The sequence below is a fragment of the Carassius gibelio genome, chromosome B6 (assembly GCF_023724105.1).
Source record: "Carassius gibelio isolate Cgi1373 ecotype wild population from Czech Republic chromosome B6, carGib1.2-hapl.c, whole genome shotgun sequence".
Lineage (NCBI taxonomy): Eukaryota > Metazoa > Chordata > Actinopteri > Cypriniformes > Cyprinidae > Carassius > Carassius gibelio.
In genome coordinates, this window is record NC_068401.1 from 8366864 (window position 1) to 8387261 (window position 20398).

The 20398-nt window shown below is 33.9% G+C and overlaps 1 protein-coding gene across 2 annotated transcripts in view; it reads right to left on the minus strand.

Moving 5' to 3' along the window:
- Positions 1 to 1126: 1126 nt before the first annotated feature.
- Positions 1127 to 20398, minus strand: part of rad18 (RAD18 E3 ubiquitin protein ligase) — a 42979-nt gene continuing 23707 nt past the window's right edge. Inside the window, exons 11-13 of one of the 2 annotated variants that reach the window (XM_052558709.1) lie at positions 18776 to 18902; positions 8918 to 8964; positions 1127 to 1414 (exon numbers count right to left, since the gene is read on the minus strand). In XM_052558709.1, coding sequence (XP_052414669.1) covers positions 8940 to 8964; positions 18776 to 18902 — 152 coding nt within the window. In that variant the 3' untranslated portion in view covers positions 1127 to 1414; positions 8918 to 8939. The remainder of the gene's footprint in view (positions 1415 to 8917; positions 8965 to 18775; positions 18903 to 20398) is intronic. The other variant, XM_052558710.1, reaches the window with a different exon arrangement.

Here is a 20398-nt window from a genome sequence, read left to right on the forward strand (position 1 = left end):
GAGAACAAAATTATAAATGCAACACTTTGTTGTTTCTGCCCCCGTTTTTCATGAGCTGAACTCAAAGATCTAAGACTTTTTCTATGTAGCTATACAAAAGGCTATTTCTCTCAAATATTGTTCACAAATCTGTCTAAATCTGTGTTAGCAAGCACTTCTCCTTTGCCAAGATAATCCATTCTCCTCACAGGTGTGGCAAAACCCGTTACTGATTAGACAGCATGATTATTTCAGGGGTGACATGTGACATGTCCGTTGAGTAAGCTGGCCATGCAAGAACTGGGATGTTTTCAGCTTCCATGAATTGTGTACAGATCTTTGCAACATGGGTAATCTTACACATTATTATACATTTTACTGTACTGAAGTCTTGTCTGAAGCTTATAACTGACTGGTCTGTGATTTTTTTTTAACACTAATGTGAAGTGCAGCTTTGGCTTTTCCACTGTAGACAAGAGAAATCCTACCAAAAGAATGTTTTAAGTCATGTAATCATTAGGAGAATTTTGTACAGTGGAGCTCTGATGGAAGAAAGAAGCAACAGGACTTACACGCAAAGACTGTTTACAGTGCATGTGCATGCTTGAGTTTGGTTATCTGCTTGGATGAGCATCAGAAATTTTGAGCACAGGAAACCCTCACTATTTATTACTCGTGACAGCACAATTGGGAACGGATCAAAAGCAGGAGGTAAGATGTATTTCATAACACTCTGAACACATAATAGCAGAGAGTCAAGGTTTTACATACCCTGTAAGAGCTTGCTGGAAGATGCGGTCACTAAAAACTTATCACAAATATGTTCTTCCACTGATATCCACTTATAATTATCCACTGTGTATCCTGAAAAATACTGTTGATTTTTTTAAAAAGTTGTTTCTTTTAAAAAACAAAAACTAATCTGCTTCCTTTCATGCCACAGGATAGTTGTCAGTGAAGGATCAGGGACTGTGATCTTCTAATCTCCTTTTCTTCCAACTCCAATGTAATTAGTCACTCACGTGCAAAAAAATTGATATAAGTTTTCAAAACACATACTTCTGTGGAGTCTTGCATCAGCTGATCAACTACAGTTGAGTTCATAATAAGTTCCATATAAAATTTTTAATGAATGACAGACATTCCATGAAACATTGTTTTCTGTTTTATTGGAGAAAACACTGTTTTATTGGAGAAAACATTGTAATGAAATGATAAAAAAAAACTATTGTACATAATATGTTGGAAATCACTTAATTCAGATATTTAGACCACACATTTAGCTCAGAAAAACCTTGAAACTGATACTCTTGTTACATAATGAACTGGGGGTGCCTCTTCACAATGTCTTCAAACATCTTCCCTATGGGAATGGAGACTTCTCTCTGTAACAGGCTGCTCTGAACTTCTGGAGTGGAGAACTCACTCGTCGTGTCTAGGGAGAGAATTTCACATGGTTGAAATGGGACCATTTGGCACTACAGCAAAGCACAGGTTAAATCAAGCATAAAGAGATAATCAAACTAAAAAGAGTGTTATGAAACAGCCGAGTTACTGATCTCTCTCCTAAATGGACTTTTACTACATAATCAGAATGAAGAATAATGCAGACTGTAAAAAGTATTTTACACTTTAAGTTAAATGTCACAACACATTACACAAACTGCATCCGTTTTTCCCCTATGGAAGCCTTGTTATTATCATTTTAAAAACAGACACATGTATGGGAATAACAACAACACAATGACTAATGATGATTAAATAACTAAATTCATTATTTGAGCAACAGCAGAGATGGTGAAGCCTACAAAAAAAAAAAAATGCAATAGACCAAAGCCATTTCCTCCCCGGATCTCACACTCCCCGGATCTCACACTAAGACAATCATTCACTGAGCCCCTCGTTAATTTAGCCAGTCTAGCTTCAATTTGTGTTCATCTTGTTTTTCTGTGAAGCATGTCCTTGTAATATATACACTGAAATAAAACACCCACTCTATAACTTTTTGAATTTCTATCTAAAATCAGTCAGACGTGTCTCTCTTTTTACATTATAAATTACATTATTCTGCTTAAGAAAATCAACACCATGAGTAAACTGTTTGCAGTTCAATATAATGTCTAAATAAATTAATTTTAGAATACATTTTGTACACAGCCCTGTTAATACAAAAATCATACAGATAAGAGCAATACATCAATCGAATCTGTAAAGGGTCTAAATATACAGACATAACAACAACAAAACTTTGTCCATTTATAAAATAAAGATAACAAACAAGGTGTGCTGCCTGCAGCTTTGGTCTCCGCTGATCTTCATTTACAAAAGCGTCAATAAAATAAACTAACTCAGTGAATACTCAACGAAGAGACATGACAGATAGATCTATAGAAAGCCTGACATGTTTACATTTAAACTACAATATTTTCCGCACTGTAAGTCGCACTTTTTTCAACAGTTTGGCTGGTCCTGCGACTTATAGTCAGGTGCGACTTATTTATCAAAATGAATTTGACATGAACCAAGAGAAATGAACTAAAAGTGAATCAAGAGAAATCATTACCGTCTACAGCCATGAGAGGGCGGCTGTAGATGGTAATGATTTCTCTTGGTTCTAAATAAATGCGACTTATAGTCCAGTGTGACTTATATGTTTTTTTCCTCATCATGACGTATTTGTGGACTGATGTGACTTATACTCAGTTGCGACTTATAGTCCGAAAAATACAGTAAACAAGTGCTGCCGAAAATATTCTGTGATAAAGTAATCCATATGAAAACAACGCGATGTCCGTTTTTCACATCTCCCTTCATTATCTTCTAATGAGACCACGCCCCCGCGCTGAACGCTCTATTCAGATTCTAATGTTTCACTGAAGCGCGCGGCTTGAATACTACCACATGACAGAAGACAACACAGCAAGACTGTTCAAGTTTTTTTTATTTTACTGTTCGTTTTGCGATGAGAGGAATAAGACATAATTCACCCCAAAAAGATGTGATGTGGTTGAGGATTTGATTTCCACAGGAAAAAAAAGGATGAAGTGTTTTATTCAGCAGAGATCATAAACATGAGTCTCTTTATATATACAGTACAGACCGAAAGTATGGACACACCTTCTCATTCAAAGAGTTTTCTTTATTTTCATGACTATGAAAATTGTAGAGTCACACTGAAGGCATCAAAACTATGAATTAACACATGTGGAGTTATATATGGAATGAGAAGTCTGATTTCTCATGATAGTTGACGCCTACTCGCATATGACTTTTACCAACAAAAAGTGTCTTACAAAATTTAAATCAATATATTGTTTTCTGTGAGTGAGTAAACATGATGATTTGGACATAATTTAGAAAGAAAAATTCTAGGCTACAAGCTCCAATTCTCAAAAGTCCCGGGAACCAATGTTCTGTGTGTTTTGTTGCCTTATTCAAGTGATTTAACATTTTTAGTTTTTCACTAAACATACATAACATTTTGTTTTCTCAAAAACACAATCATGTACATACATGCTACTCACATATTATTATAGACCAGTTTGTGCTGATTACAGTGAGATTAGACTTTAGCCATTTAGTTTGTTTGTAAGAAACTGAAAAAAGCACAAATGTCAGGGCATGACAAAACTTCTCCAGGACCCAAAAATACCCTTAGACTCCAGAAAATTAACCTCAGCCATGTTACCCAAGTAAAGGAAAAAAAAAAACATTAAGACCTTAAATCCAAAAATATCATTTGATTTTACATGCATTACGTGCTTGGCAAGTGTGTTAACTGCCATCACTGACTGCTATAGTCAGAAGCTCTTTCTGAGTCTGCAGACAAATGCCCTTTCACAAACAAAATCATGGATAAAGTCCAATTTCACAGTGTGACCAGTATTTCTAAGGACTGTAATTCCTCTGCTTTTGTAGGACATGCTTTTATCATTTAGAGGGACTTGTCTGCATTCATTTTCAAGTTGGTATGTGCAGTGTCTCAGTCACTGGAAATGCAGTTTCTTTGCCCATTTCTCTGTCCTTTCTGGTTAGTATCATGTCTTGTCTGCACAATATCCTATTCTTTTCCATAAGATCAGATCATCTTAGATAATACATACTTTGAAAACTCAGAAACGCTGTTCTTTTTTTCCTCTAACAGAACAAAGGAATTTTAAGGGTCACTTTAGAACGGAAATCCAAATGTGGAGTAAAAGTGAAAACCAAAACATACTTGAAACCACACTTTGTCATCCAAACAGATTTTCCTTCTTTAGCCAGAAACTATTTAATGCTGAAACCAGTTCAAAGTGAAATACAAACAATGTGTAACAAATGCTATGACAAAATCTAAATTCAACTATCTTCAACAGAGGTCTGCAGCGATATTACAAGGGGCCCATTAATTATTGCTTAATTTGAACTCATTTTTTGGAGAAAAAATAACAGGTTATATACATCATCTTGTCCCTTCCACATTTAAATTATAAATATATTACACCGTTACATATACACAAGTATATAATATAAATTATCATACTGCGCATGCGTGATTTACCGTGAAGCAGACTGACACAGAACGCGTCTGAACCGAACTGATTCTTTTGGAGAATGATTCTGAACTGATTCTGTGCTAATGTTATGATATCTGTCCACTGAAACGCTATCGCTTTTAATTTAAAACTGGTTATTTAAAATAATTACTTATCAAACATATGCAATTAGAAATAAAGGCCCGTCTCTAACAAAAGCCTGCTTCAAATAAAAGCATGTTACATTCTGCTGTTTAGGTAAATAAAGGCCCCGGCTTTTATTTGAGGAATTACGGTAATTATTTAATCAATGTAATATTGGCATTAAGGCCTTACAAAGTATTATCCATGCTGCATTATAAAAATATAAAAAGGTAATCAAATGTAAGAGCTGATGGCTATCTGATCAGATTTTGCATCCCAGCTCTTGTTCCCCTTACTACTCAACATAATCAAATATATAATCTAAATGATAAATTGGAATGGGTGCAAAGGTGAGGCAATCATCCAGAGATGTTGGCTACTGACTGAATTCAAACTGTGAAAGAGATGTCTTTTCTGGCAGATCATCTAGTGCTTGATGACAGATGAAGCAAACATCTCACGACCACGGGCTTCTGTTAGTGTCTAAGAGGGCTGAAACAGATGTTTTCATTATACTAGCTAAAGATGCCATAAGGGAACCCTCAGGATAAGCTTAACAAATCAGCAGAGAACGCTGAAAATGCACTGGCTCCTTTGCAGGTTCTGGCTTATGACTGTGGATTACTAGCAAGACATTTGCAACGGTTTATCCAAACATCCAATGATACTAATATCTTCCAGATCAGCTCTTAACAAATGGAACAAATTGATTCACCTCATCTGAAATGGAGGAGCTTTTAGATGGCTTCATAGCTTGAATACAATCCAATGCGTGACAAGGAACTTCACTGTAGAAAGGGACTGCAAATATGGACAGATTTCATATGAATGTACATATATAAATATTGCAGCCACTTCAGGGAAGTGTTACTCTGTAAGAGACAGAAATAGTCCATAAAAAATAATTGGGGTGAAGTAATTGTACAAGATCATTTACTGTAGGTGTGCTTCACATGTTGAGATCTAAAGCACAGGCAGGATAATAAATGTGCATTAAAATGTTAATTTATTCCTATGATCTTTGCAGAATAAAAGTAAAACAAAATAAAATAAAATAAGAAAAACTTGAGTGAAGGTTATGGAAGCCTGTTTCCACCACTGAACAAAAAATGAGTTTATATCTCGCAATTCTGACTTCATAACTCGGAATTGTGAGTATATACCACTCAATTCTGAGAAACCTGCAATTGCAAGAAAAAGAACTCTTTTTTTTTTTTTTTAGTTTTTATTTAATAGTGGAAATGGGCTTGCACATATGGTGCCAATACATGGTAATGATACTAAATGCATATCATGGCTTAATAAATGCCAGGCTTAAAATGCAACACTATATGGTTCCTGCTCCAATTTCTTTACCCTCCAAGGGAGGTCCCCCTTGGCCTGAAAAAAAAAAAAAAAAAAGTCGAAGAACCCTGAGCTATGGAAATTGGCTCAGCTGCACATTGAGAGGAGTATATGCGTGGGATTTGGTGCTACTCAAATAAACCAGTACTGTTTTCCTTCCACATGCTTCCTCCCTTCTTTATGCCTTTGAAAATAGATTTATTGTATAACAATTAAGCAGGAGCTGAAGACCTGCAGATAAGCCTTCTAAGAGCCATAGAAGAATATTTTATTCATAGGAAATATTTGATCCATATGCTTAATGAGAAAAACACAAACAAATCAGCCCTTTCAGCCCCAGGTTCATAAATCACACAAGGCGCTGGAGAAACTGTGAGTGACATTGAGCACTTGCTCCCAAAGCAGCCAGTTCAAAAGGAGAACGAATGACATCGCCTGGGACACAAAGGCAGCTGTATGTCTTGATGAAGGTTTATCCAAACAGGGATTGAGAGGAAGGATTTTTGTGTTTCATAAACAACGAAGAGGGCGTTAAATGGCTGATCTATTCTGGAAATGCATTAAAGTTTGAACATTCTTGTGTTTGGGAACAGGCTGTAAGACAGCTATGAGATAAAATTTCACTTCTGAGAGAAAATTGAAACAGCTGAGACCTTGATGTGCAAGTCTTTCATACTAGCTTCAAAGTTTGAGCTAGATTCTTACAATTTGGAGGAAGGAAAGATAGTTCTTTAAGAATATGCTATAGATTTTAAATGATAAATTCTGACTAAGGATCATTAAGTTACATAGATATATGTGTTTGCTAATTAAACCATTTTGATATTTCCCATTTGTATCAGTGACAAAATCTACCTTAAAACCCTGAGAAATTTTCTGTCCTCAAATATTTTCGGAATAGCTACATTCAACATTCATAAACATGCATAGGTCAACTGCTTATTTGGCCCAAATTTGAAAAGAGTATGTCAAAGGTGCCCAAATGACATATTTACAGAAGATTTTCTAAGCGTGCATTCTGAGATAATATTGGACAAAATCCCTCAATTAAATCTAATATGACTGCGTTGAACGGTTCTCAGATGCAATTTCATGAAGTATTTTATTATCACCGATGCAATACATATTTTGGGTACTTGGTAAAAGTATGTGAAATGGGATTCAGCCCTGGTCTACTTTAGCGAGATGACAGAGTGGTGAGAATTCACATTACCAGTAAGATGACAGTTTTGTTCTGGCTAAGACAGGAAAGTTTCTCAAAGAAACTCCAGAACATTAATCAAGCACCATTTCTGCTATTGCTTATGTCAGGCACTGATCAGATAGACATCAGTTCAAAAGTCTATGACATGCATGTTTGAAAATGCCAAAGTTCTAGTGTTTTCATTTAACTATGACTAGATATGTAAAATGGGCCTACTGCATGCAATTAACTTTTCTAACCAAAATAGGGCAAACCTCATGCTTACAAATGAGGATATCAGATAAAAGCCTTTCAAATGTTCCCTGTAAGCAAGCATTTTCTGACATGCATGTTGATAAGCTTCACAACCAGTATGATGTCCAGAACAAATTTAATATTTATGAAACTGAACTATTATGTATAATTGGATTTTTAAAAGAAAGGTTGCTTGTTAAATAAATAAAAATCAAAACCTGACTATTACGGTACAAAGTTCTGACAGCGTCTCTCACCATAACCAAAAGTCTGCTAAGCCTTTGTAAATGATAGTCATAAGAAAACTGAATTCAAAGACAAACTACGATTTACTGACATTCCATTAGTGACGTCTATATGAATTAATGCTAATAGAGATTCTTTAAATCCATGAGTGCTGGTTTCAATAATTAGACTGAAAAATGTCTTTCAACAGATTTTTTTGTATCTCATCACTGTCTTAATATCACATCTGACATAATACTATCCCACAAGTAAAATTTTCCATACCACATTTATAAAGCTTGAGGAGGATCCTCAAGACGGGCTCTTGGGTAACTTGTGGCAATATCTTGTCTCTAGACAAAAACTGAACTGGAAAGAGAGCAGCTACTGCCTGAGAGTCTTGTCCCCCAGTGAGTGGCTCATAGTAGGGGGCACTCCTCTATCAAAGAAGAGCAATCCCTCGCTGAAAGAAGGCCTTACCCACTCCAGATGTGCTGGAAATATAGGGATACAACCCATGCCAAAAACAACTCGCTAGATTCTAAGCCTTCATTAGATGACTGTGAATGCAGGGATTTTTGTGGGACTACATCCTGTCAGAATAGACCGCATGTTTATTGCTGAAAGTAGCAAAAAATTAACATGGGAAAATCAGTACTGGATAACAGGAATGCTTGCAACTGCAGAATATTCATCAAGAACATGAGACATGATATTGTCCATTGTTAATATTAACCAACAGACCAACTTGCATTACAGCTATACTGTGAATACTATGAATGATTACATATAAAATAACTTTCCTTTTTCAATATAGTTTATTAATTCCTGTGATGGCAAACTGAATTCACGGCAGCCATTACTTCAGTCTTCAATTTAATATAATCCATCAGAATTCATTATTATATGCTGATTTGGTGATCAAAAAACATTTCTTTTAAACAAATCTTTTGTAACATCATAAATGACTTAACCGTCAGTTTTGAACAATGTAATTCATCTTTGCTGAATAAAAATATTAATAAAATATGCCACTATCCAAAAAGAAAAATAGATATTTGAAGAGAAATGAATGGAAATTACATGCAAAGATGAATCATTCAAACAAAATGAATCAAAGGAAATACGAAATTATATAAAAGCAACATTACAAATATGACTTGAACTGTTAATGATGAGTTTTAGATATCATGATTTTAGATTTAATGTTTTGAAATTGTGTATGTGATGTGTGAAATGTGAGTCATTTTGTTACATGTGAAGAGCTACTTACAGGAGTAGCTGCTGCCATGTCTTCAACAGAAAATGTCTGAGATGGAGCTGAAGTAGACACACAAAGAGAAAAAAAAATTGTAAAAATTTAGCACGGGCCATCTCTGCCATTATATATATGGAAATCTGGAAAATCTGGAAATCAGGAAATCTGAGAAACCAGTTAGGAATAATTTATAGAATCTATGGTTCCCTCTCAAAAGGGGGATACGTACATTCAGATTCATTCATCATATGACTGGATTTTTTGTTTTGACTCAAATTAAACAATGGCCTTATTTTATTATTATACACGGCCAACTCAAATACATCAAGTTATCATGTAATAGTATGGCATTTTACTGCACTTCATTCATATACATAGAGAAGGCATACTGTGATTCTGCAGACCTAGGCAGAATTGTGAGACACAAGGGATGATAATTTAAATCAAGACACAAGGCCCTGTCACTGCCACACTGGTGCTTTGGGCCCAACTCTGCTTGGAAATGATTAAAGAACTGGTCTCTACTGATGAAAAGCACAGGGGACACAATAAGCCAGTCATCGTCCATGTAGGAAGTGCGGAAATTGTGAACCTGGAGGCAGTGATGGAAAGGGGAGAATGATGAAATGGGGGAACTGGTTGCACAGGAGGAAGTTGGAAATGAAGAGAGAGAGATCAAAAAAACAAGCCCCCAGTCATCTCTGACTTTAATTTTGAGGATATAAAAACAACATAAAAAAACATAGTAGGTACTGAAATTATGAAGAATCAGTAGCAATAATGTATGAACCTGTGTGGTCGCATTAAATTTGTATTCACTTCAATTCTTAGACTTATAGGGAAGAGCAGGTAGGCAGCATATAAACTTGCTGCGTAAGAAAGTTTAGATTTTGTGAACTTTGACCATAAAAGTTTGGATGCATGTGACAGACTTTGTATAATCAAAAGATGCATGCATAAAGCAATTAAAATTATTTGTAGAAACATTTGAATAATTAAAAAGACGTACGTAGGTGTATCCAAACTTGGTTAATTGGTTGTGTATATGCTGGAGAAGACCGTATTCATTCATTATCTTGGTTTAACAGGTTAATTATACCAGACAGCTGAACATAAAAATAGTGCAAAACTGAATTTGAAAATTGAGTCTGCAATTCAGTACTGATACAAAACTGAACAGTTATTTAAAATACAATACTGGTATACATACTGAATAAAATTATAATACTAATGACAATAATCAATAATTGATGTCCCTGACATATGGGCCTCTTAATCATATACCACTGCTGTTCAATTACTGACAGCATATTAAACCTGGCTCCACCATCTGAACACACAAGTAGTAAATCATCAGAACTATGTTATGTTGAAGAGGTAGCTAACTCAAAAGAACATTTCTTCAAATTTGTACAAAGGCAGTAGTAATAGCTTTTAGGAACATCTAAAAAGCATTCAGCTATAAACCATCATTACACATAATGGTTATTAATTGCAATATTTATAAAGATGAGTTTAATTGCCTCCACTAACCGCTTTAACATTAAAGCTGTGAACATACAAGGACTGAATTGAGCTGTTGAGTAAAAGAAGGGCCAAGATGATTTAGAGGAATAAAAGAAAAAAAGAAAAAGAGAAGAAGCCACATGTATTAAAGACACATAAAACAAAACCACAACAAGGCAGCCACACGCATCTGTTTCTGCCCTGAATAAGAAAAATGGGATGTAAAACATTACATTCTGTCACGGTTTAAACTAAAGTTTGTTTTAAATTCAGGGATCAAGCAGAGACAGAAGAGCTAAGATTAATCTGCAGAAAATTTACAAGAGGGAAAAAGGACAGGACAGAAACTGATCAAATACAATCTCATGTATGAAAAAAGTTACAATTTCTTGCTTCCACAGATTCACTGTTCCTATCAAAGCAAAAGAAGATACCAAATAAAATACCAAAAATTCTGAAATTCTTATTTTTTTGGTAACATTTCACTTTTATGATAATAATCAACAAGATTATTAAACTGCAAAACAGAAATATGTTTGGTTCATTTCATGCACCTGGACCAACACAGCTCCTCTTATAACATATTTAGACACACAAAGGTCATGTTATCACTGAAAAATTTGGCATCAATTGCTTGAATGCAACAACAACGTCAAACTCACTTTAGCTTATAGGTCTATATTAAATATAGAACTTTAACAAAATCTTCATCTGTAAGTCGCTTTGGATAAAAGCGTCTGCTCAATGAATAAATGTAAATGTCAATGTAAAATAAAATAAAAATACACCATGCTATAGGGCAGGCTAAGCCTACTATAAAATGAAAGATGAGTTGAGAGATGAGTACATGTATAAAATAACAAATAGCTTAGGCACGGCACACACATTGATGTCGAATAAAATAAATAAACTACACAAAGTTTAAATAAAGTAAAAATCAGCAAACAATGTAGAACCAATTAAATAAAAAATGATTTATTTAAAAAAACTTCCAAAATCACCTTAGATAAAAGGCAAAAGTCAACAGGCTTTTCAAAATTCTAAATATTGCCAAACAGGCACTTTAGCAATTCTTTTTTAAACTAAATCATCCACCATAGTCTTGTCTGTCTCACTTCACTCTTCTTGTCAGTCAGCTGGACTCACTCTCACCGCTGGAGAAAAAGAATCTGATCTGTGTGTGTCGTTCGGCATGCTGCATTGAGCAGCCGCGTTCAGTTTTTAATTATAGTGTCTGTTCTTTTACTGAACTAAATGATTTTAATTACTATAAAAACATTTTTTTTTTTTTAAAGATGGTGGGGGTCGGTGCCACAGTGGGCAAGTGACATAACCGGCAAGCCTATCTCTTAATCTATCCTAAATTATTTTATGAACAAGACTTCATCTGTAAGATTTAGCAAACTGGGAGAGAAGTTAAAAAAGAAGTACTAAACAGAGGACATATCCTAGAATAGAGCTCTAGGCGTAAACAAATCATTGAAACTAAATAAAAAAAATTTACAGCAAAATGTCAGTATGCAAAGTTCAAGTACAGTAGCTTAAAATATGGAATCATCCATGTGAATAAGCTTCTAGTATCAATTAATTACCTGGAGTACCAAAGGAGAATAGAGCAGTCAAATGATTAAATCGCATCCAAAATAAAAGTTTTTTTTTTTTTTTTTTTAACATAATATGGGCCCTATTTTAACGATCTAAACCCAAAGTATAAAGCACACGGTCCAGGTGCACTCAGGGCATGTCCAAATCCACAAATATATTTGCTAATTAAACGACATGGCGCTGGATGGGAAAATGCGAATGGCGCCGGACTGAAACTAGCAAACACACTTGCGCTGCGCCTTACGTCGCATTGTGCCAGGTGTATGATAGGGCCCTATATGGGTGATTCTCACGAAATCGTAGTTTCAAAGGTTTCATATATGACATTTAAAAAAATGTTTGTATCAACAAATTTTCTTTTTAAGCATTAAGAGCCAGGTCTGAAGTGTCGGTGACCATAAATTGAAATAAGTTTTACTGACAATTCAACAATTTTTTTAACATATATTTCAAAACATGTCGTTAAAAATCTCATTACCGTAACACTCTGAAAAGTCCAGTGCCATGGGGAAAAATAATACATTTTAACATTTTTAAAAATGGTTTATTAACAGTCATGCACAGTTACTTGAAACTTTGGTATAAAATATATTTTTATAATAAAATTTTTATGTGTTTTTCAATTATTTCTCTCATTACCGCAACACCTTCTGCATTTTGCAACCCATTTTTATATTTTTTTTCATTAAAAACTGAAATATTTTCAAAATGATGTGGCAAACCTGAAAGAACACAATGTATAGATTCTGCACATACATTTAAAAGCAGACTACTATTTTTCAATTTCTTAAATAAATCTTAAAAGAATGCATGTTGCGGTAATGATACATAGGTTACGGAAATGAGGTTCATGATTTCGGTAATGATAATAGGCATATTAAGTATGTGGTATAGTCAAACAAATAATATTTAATGTAGAAAATAAATTAGATAATATTGGCATAAATTATTTTGCAGTGCTTCATAACTAGATAACATAGGGTAAAAACACCAGGGGCCATTTTCACAAAATATTTTAAGTGAAACTAAATGTTGCTCCTAACTCCACATCTTTAGGACTCTTTGACTCTTCTTCAAGTACTTCATAAAGTGTTTTTATGTAAAAATCAGCTCTTAAATCTGTGAAAAATTAGTGGTAGTCAAGAGGACAGCTAAATCACAAAGACCAAATCATACACAATATTAAAATGGCTGTTTCCTCAGCAATCCAGTTTGGATTTATTTTACCTTTGTACTAAATCTTACTGTCATATCAGCCATAATAATTCTAGTCTGTTAAATAAAAGGCTGCTTATACATATAACAATTATTTATAAGATGCAGACATGTAGAGGCTGACAATTAGCTGAACATATGCTTGTTTAATTAGTGACACTCTAGTTCAAACTTTATTTGAATATTGCAACATTTTTATTTTGAAATCTTTATTTGATTATGGCAACATGATATCTCATTCTACAATATTTATATTATAAAATAACTGACAGATACCCATCCCTTATCAGCCAATCACTGTGGGTGTAGTTAGTAATCATGCTGACATCATCCATACCAAAAAGGTCGTCCTCACTCTTTTTCTTAGCTTAAGATTTCTCCCCATTCCTTAGTAAAATTCTGTCACAGCTGCTTTATGAATAAGTTTTAAGAGAAGCTGTTTAAAGGGGACCCTGTGGTTTTCCACAAAAATAAATACTTAATAGTGCAATGTTAGAAAACAAACAAGACTAATATTAGTTTTGTAATTTTAGTTTTATTATTAAAAAAATATTCACAATACATTATTACAAAATAATGTTTCTTATTTTATTTTATATTTTATGTAATAATCATGTAATTATGTAATAACTATTTATTAATTGTCATTGACAGTGGGAATGTAGTCTATGATAACTCAAGTGGATTTTTTTCTTTCTACTGAAAGAGTTGGTTCTGGTAAAGAGTACACCCAAGTGTTTACCTAAAGTTTTTCCAAAATCGCTCATTCCTAAAAAGATGGTTCACAATATATTTTTCTTTTTTCCATAAAGATGTTCTCCTTCAATTTAACCCTAACCATTCTTTAATAATTGTTTTTGAATTAGAATTTAAAACTGCTGCATTTTGTCATATCTAAATACACTGCCATTCAAAAGTTTAGCATCAATAATAAAAAATAATAAAAGTTTTTTAAAGCCTCTTCTGCTCATCAAGGCTGCATTTATTTGATCAGAACTACAGTAAAAACAGTAATATTATGATAAAGTGATTGTTATCTTTTTAATATACTTTAAACCAGAATTTTATTTCTGTGGTGACAAAGCTGAATTTTCAGCATCATTACTCCAGGTTTCAGTGTCAAATGATCCTTTAGAAATTATTCCAATATGACATACAGCCAAGTATGGTGACCCATACTCAGAATTTGTGCTCTGCATTTAACCCATCCAAAGTGCACACACACAGCAGTGCATACACACACACACACAAACACACACAAAGTTCTGTTGCTCAGTATAAAAATCATTACACTTATAGAAAGTCCTCATAATGATAGATGCACCAACATTTGTGTAGGATTCCCAACAATTTTTGATAACTACTCCTGCTGTAACCTCTAACCCACAATGTCTCTCTCCTTCCTGGGGTTTGGTGGGTTGGTATAAACGTTTTCTCTGAAATTGGTCACCCTAGCCTTTGCTTAAGCTTTTTTGTTTTGTTATTAAATAATATTTAATTTAATAACTAATTTTATACATTTAAAAATAGTCTGTATGATTAAATTCTCATTACCGAAAAAGAGGTTCTCTCTACCGCAACTGGCCTTAAATTGTTGCGGTGAGTGAAAATGGTGTTGCGGAGGATGAGGTGTCTTAGCATGTTTTGCTAACAACAGAGAAACCATGATGATTTAGCAAATTTATTACTCAGTAGATATAATCAGGCATTAATTAAGTATATTTTCATAGAAAACTTGTAATCTAATATTTTTCTAAATGTGGAAAACTACCCGTTTCGGTGATGATAATCAATTTGTCGTGTAGACGTTCTGACAAGAGAATTTTACACTTTTAACTGGAACAATATGAAGATATCTGCCTACCTTGTTGGTATTTTGAAGGTTCTGCCTCATGTGTTGCTTAATTTAAAATCAAGATTTATATTTTAAAAAAAAATGTGTGCATAAATGACCCTCAAAAAATATTGCGGAGGATGAGAACATTAGTCATGGACACTTTATATTTCCACTATTGTATCATTATTATTGTACATGAATATTTAATCTGTCATTTTTCTGTCATGTGAAAAATTATAGAAGAATATCCATTTACTTTTTTCAGAATATTTTTATTGTAATTTGTTTAAATTACAACATAACATAAGTTAAGATACAGCTGGACGCATTGCGGTAATGAGAATTTCAGCAGAAAACGCAATAAAATGCAAAAATAATTAATTCCTATGTTGAAATTACTCTTTGTGCAAGGTAGAGAACAGTATTGTCTTTATTATGGTGTTTTTATATATTACTAAATTGCATGTTTAATATCTAAAATCACTAGTGACATGGCGTTTCAACAGTTTCGTGAGAATGACCCATATGTGTGTACTATGTATATTATATATATGAATATATAAAAGCATACTCATACAGGATATATTTTGAAAATATTTACATGTAGATATTTATGTTTACATGTTACATGTTGATATTATATATATATATATATATATATATATATATATATATATATATATATATATATATATATATATATTACTATACACAGTACACACACATATTATTCGAACAAAAACTTTTATTTTGGATGTGATTAATCATTTGACAGCACGTAAGCAGAAAACCATCCATCCCAACACTCCAGTATGAGCTGCAGTTGTGAGCCTGTAATAGATCTTATCAGCTCTGATTTGTGTCCTTATACTATTGGAGCTACTTAATGCATTGCTAAAATTTACCTTAACTTTTAAACTCTTTTGACAGTGAACCACACCACCAAGATGTACAGTAGAGCGCAAAAACACAAACATCTGAACAACCATTACAAAACAAAAACAAAAGAAGTCATAGATCATCCAGGTAGCCACACATGGTATTAAGAACCAAGGGTTTCCAAACTTTTGAAGGGGGTTATTTTAATAATTTCAGTTTTTTTTTTTTTTTGTGTATTATATGTAAACATTTTATGTAAAATATCTTACTCAGGACAGTACTAAACGAAAAATAACATGCATTTTGTATGATATCTCTTATTTTGTCACAATTATTCAAGGGGTTCCCAAACTTTCACAGTCCACTGAATATACATAAAGGTTTAGATCTGTCTGGCAAGCCAATGAATACAGCACAAATGAAAATGCATATCTCATTATCATTCATCTTGTTGAAACATTAATTGTTACCGGATGCCTTTTACAAATTAATAAAACAAATACATCAAATGATAGTGCCCCTGAGCCAAGCAGGCCTGTGCATATAACATTTTATCATAGTAATCTACATATATAAATTTTGTGTCTTACAAAAGACACCATGCAGAGTAAAGCGATAAGGGAAACACTTGAGAAAGTAAACAAGTGAGTATGTGAAGTAAATTTGTAAACTCTTTCCAAAGGTTACATTTTTATAATTCCCTCAATGAATTTCTTCAGTCTTAAGATAAGTGTGTCCGGGCATGAATATTCGTAAGAAATCTGGTTAAAAGTTATTAGCTTATCGTCTACATTTTCCGTCAACAAAAACAAACTGATAATGAAAAGACCCTGTTTGATGAACTTCATCACACATTCTACACATAATTTCCCTAATCGCCTGAAACTAAATTCCACAGTTTCGCATTATGATTAATAACATGACTCCTGGTGACAGCTCTCAGTAGAATTTAATACTGGCATCAAAACAAAATACTAAACTGGACCAAAATATAATACCATTAAAAATGGTTGTGTAAAACAAATATTACAGCCAGGATATTGTTTTTCCAAAGCACAGCAGCTGCTCACATACAAAGTGTAAAAAGCATTTTGAGGGGAAACAAAGGACGAGATTTCAAAATGCATCATTATTGGCCATTGAAAAAACTGAAAGAACTTGGCTTGTTATTTATGTAAGCACAATAGGTTGTAAGTAAATGCAAAAAGTGGGGCACAATAAACGCTGAAAATAAATAAATAAATAAAAATTAAAAAAAAGAGAAAACTGTCTATAATGACTGATGGTTTATTCTTGTCCATGTTTATGTTTATCAGTAGTATCACTATTTTAACTGTATTCAGAAACGTTACATTTTAGGATCAGAAATACTACAGGTGTTACTGGCAGCCTTGATGGCAACTAAAGCCCATTTTCAAGGTAATGCCAAATTGATTTGCCTCAAAAAGCCTTTTTTGAAATTCTGAAATGTGCCACAGCTAGGCTTCGAAATGCATGACCAATTTATAACTGGACAACAGCCACTGGTTACATTAAAGCTTTCATAGGGTTATTTTTAATACTTCATGATTTCATCCCCTGTATATTCAATGTATTTGATACATACAGTATTTGTATTTGATTGATGGCATAGCCCTTTATGCTGTTAATTTTATTGTGAGCTCAAATTACCTAGTTTTGTTCGACAGAAGCTGTTTTCAAAAAAGCAAAGCTAATGCAATGAATCCCAACAATAGAAAGAAAATGACTTTGAATAGATCCTGATGAGAAAAACAAGGAGCTCTCAATCACCTGATTAGCAAAGTATGCAAAAGCCTTCGAGATAATGAAAAATTCTCCAAATCTGTTTCCTCAGTGACTGACAGGCTCCTTTCTGCCAAAGTTAACATCCCACACTTTGACCTAAACGGCTCACAGGATGATTGCAGAGCAAAGGACCTGTCAATATTGCTTTAAAAACAGCAGGAAATTGGCTCATCTGCACTGAGAGAGGAAGTGAGCCAATGAAAAACTGTGCAAGACAGTCAGGAACAGAGCACTGAGGGGGCACTGGAAATGATTTACAATGTTTCCACACCTGAACGTGTTCTCAATCACAGGATTCCAATAACTGAGACATTTAATACTAGGGGTGGATGTATGTTTGTCTGTTTAGTTCACGCCAATCCAGCAACCCCTCAATGGACGTAAGTAGTATCTGAAGTGGACTAGAGAAAAAAAGTTGGGTTGGAACATTCAGGTTAGGGTTTGAAAGCATTTGTGGTCGAATGGTATTCATTTCATTACATAATCCAGGACAAATCAAAGCAAGTCCAAGGATCTATTCAATGTTTCGTGGCTAAATGAAATTCATACTTGTTATCAAGAACATCTTTAGATGTATACCTAATGGATTCTAAGTATAATAAATATAAATATGAAAAGAAAGCATCTTAAAAAAATATCAAATTAAACATCTCTGACTTAACTTGCTATGCCATACTGTATTCAGCTAAAAGACATTGTAGACAAAAAGCTCAGCAATTTAGTATGGTCTCACATGCCTTCTTACCCTCATGTCATTTTAAAACATACAAATAATTCATATAACAAATACATATTGAGAAATGTCTCTGTTATTAATTTTTTTGCTCATGCAAATGTCGATGTTTACTATGGTTTAGTTACTAATTTTCTTCAAAATATCCTATTTTGTGTTCTGCAGAAGAAAGAATGGCATACAGGTTTGTAATTGATATAATTTTCAATTTGGGTGAACTATCTCTGTAAGTATCGACCACCTAAAATTATTCCAAACAGAAGGGTGGAAATGATTAGCTTTCAAACAGTACCTGCTGACTGACACTTCACTGATCGTAGGGCTTGATGATCTTGATGAAAGCTCAATTACCCCGTCCATCTCTTCACTCTTTACTTTCAGCATTGCAGAAACGAGAGGCTGGGGAGTGTTTGGTGAACCTGTTACATGGAAAGACACGGAAGAAGGAAAAATACAGTTAGGAATACACCACTACAAAACAATCTTGTGGAAAAAACTTGTAAAATGAGACCCCTTGACAATGGCTAATGTGTATTTTAGATGCAGACAGGGTATAAAATAAAAATGGGTCTTGGTGAGTTAAAAAACATTACCATTTGTCTGGTATTTTTTATACACACACACACGTTTGTTTTTGTGAAAAGTGGGGACATCTCATAGGCGTAATGGTTTTTATACTGTAGAAACTGTATATTTTATGGCCCTACACCAACCCTACACCTAAACCTAACCCTCACACGAAACTTTGTGCATTTTTACTTTCTCAAAAAACTAATTCCGTATGGTTTATAAGCATTTTGAAAAAATGGGGACATGGGTTATGTCCTCATAAGTCACCCTCTCCTTGTAATACCTGTGTCATACCCATGCCATTATACAAAGTTGTGGCCTGATAGGTCACAAAAACAAGAGCACGCACACACACACACACGCATATATATATATGACCCTGAAGGACAAAACCAATCTTAAGTAGTGCGGGTATATTTGTAGCAATAGCCAAAAAATACAATGTATGGGTCAAAATTATCGAAAATCATGAGGATATTAAGTACAGACCATGTTCCATGAAGATATTTTGTAAATTTCCTGTTTATTTTGTAAATGTTGTTTAGCAATATGCATTGCTAAGAACTTCATTTGAATTTACACATATCAACTACTATAGAACTGACAATTCCAAAATCAATTGCAACTAAACCAATTGTGACGGCACTGACTGAGATGTCAAACAGCAATGTCAAATATTTTTACACTGCAAACAGCTTATTATCTTTGAAGTCCAAACATGCTTTGTTGATAACAGCATGAGACTGTATGGACGCACTGAGTGGTGTCTGTACTTCCCGGTCAGAGAGCACTTGTCCATCAAAAGCTCACTATCCAATCAGAGTAGATCACTGTTAAGCCTGCCCTTGCATTTGCATTCAGAATCCATGATTAGCGAAAACGAATCTTTGAAAAACATTAACAAAGAATGAAGCATATTTGAAGAGCCTGTTAAATTTGTGCGACTGAGTTCCTTTTTTTGTGTGTTTTTCTTCTTTTGTAATGGCATATTTTTTATATTTTCTGAAAAAGTTACATTCAGTTTTATAAAGTTTCATTCATTATTATTGAACCAAATGTAATTCCTTAAGACTGGTGCCTTTTATCATCAGAGCCAGGTGATGGGGTCTACAGGCCCTTATTTACTGCAATTGTTGAGGTGGTGAACAAAATGACTTATGCTCAAGTTCAAACAGTGTTTGTGTGTGTGAATGAAATATGCTGTATATAGTAACTCTGTCACTATAGTGCTGGTAGATTTGTAATGTTTATAAAGTTTTCTTTATTCCTGCATCCATTTCCTCGACTTTTAAGTCCTAAAACTTGATAAAGAGAGTCTAATCAAAACAAATAAGACAAAACACTA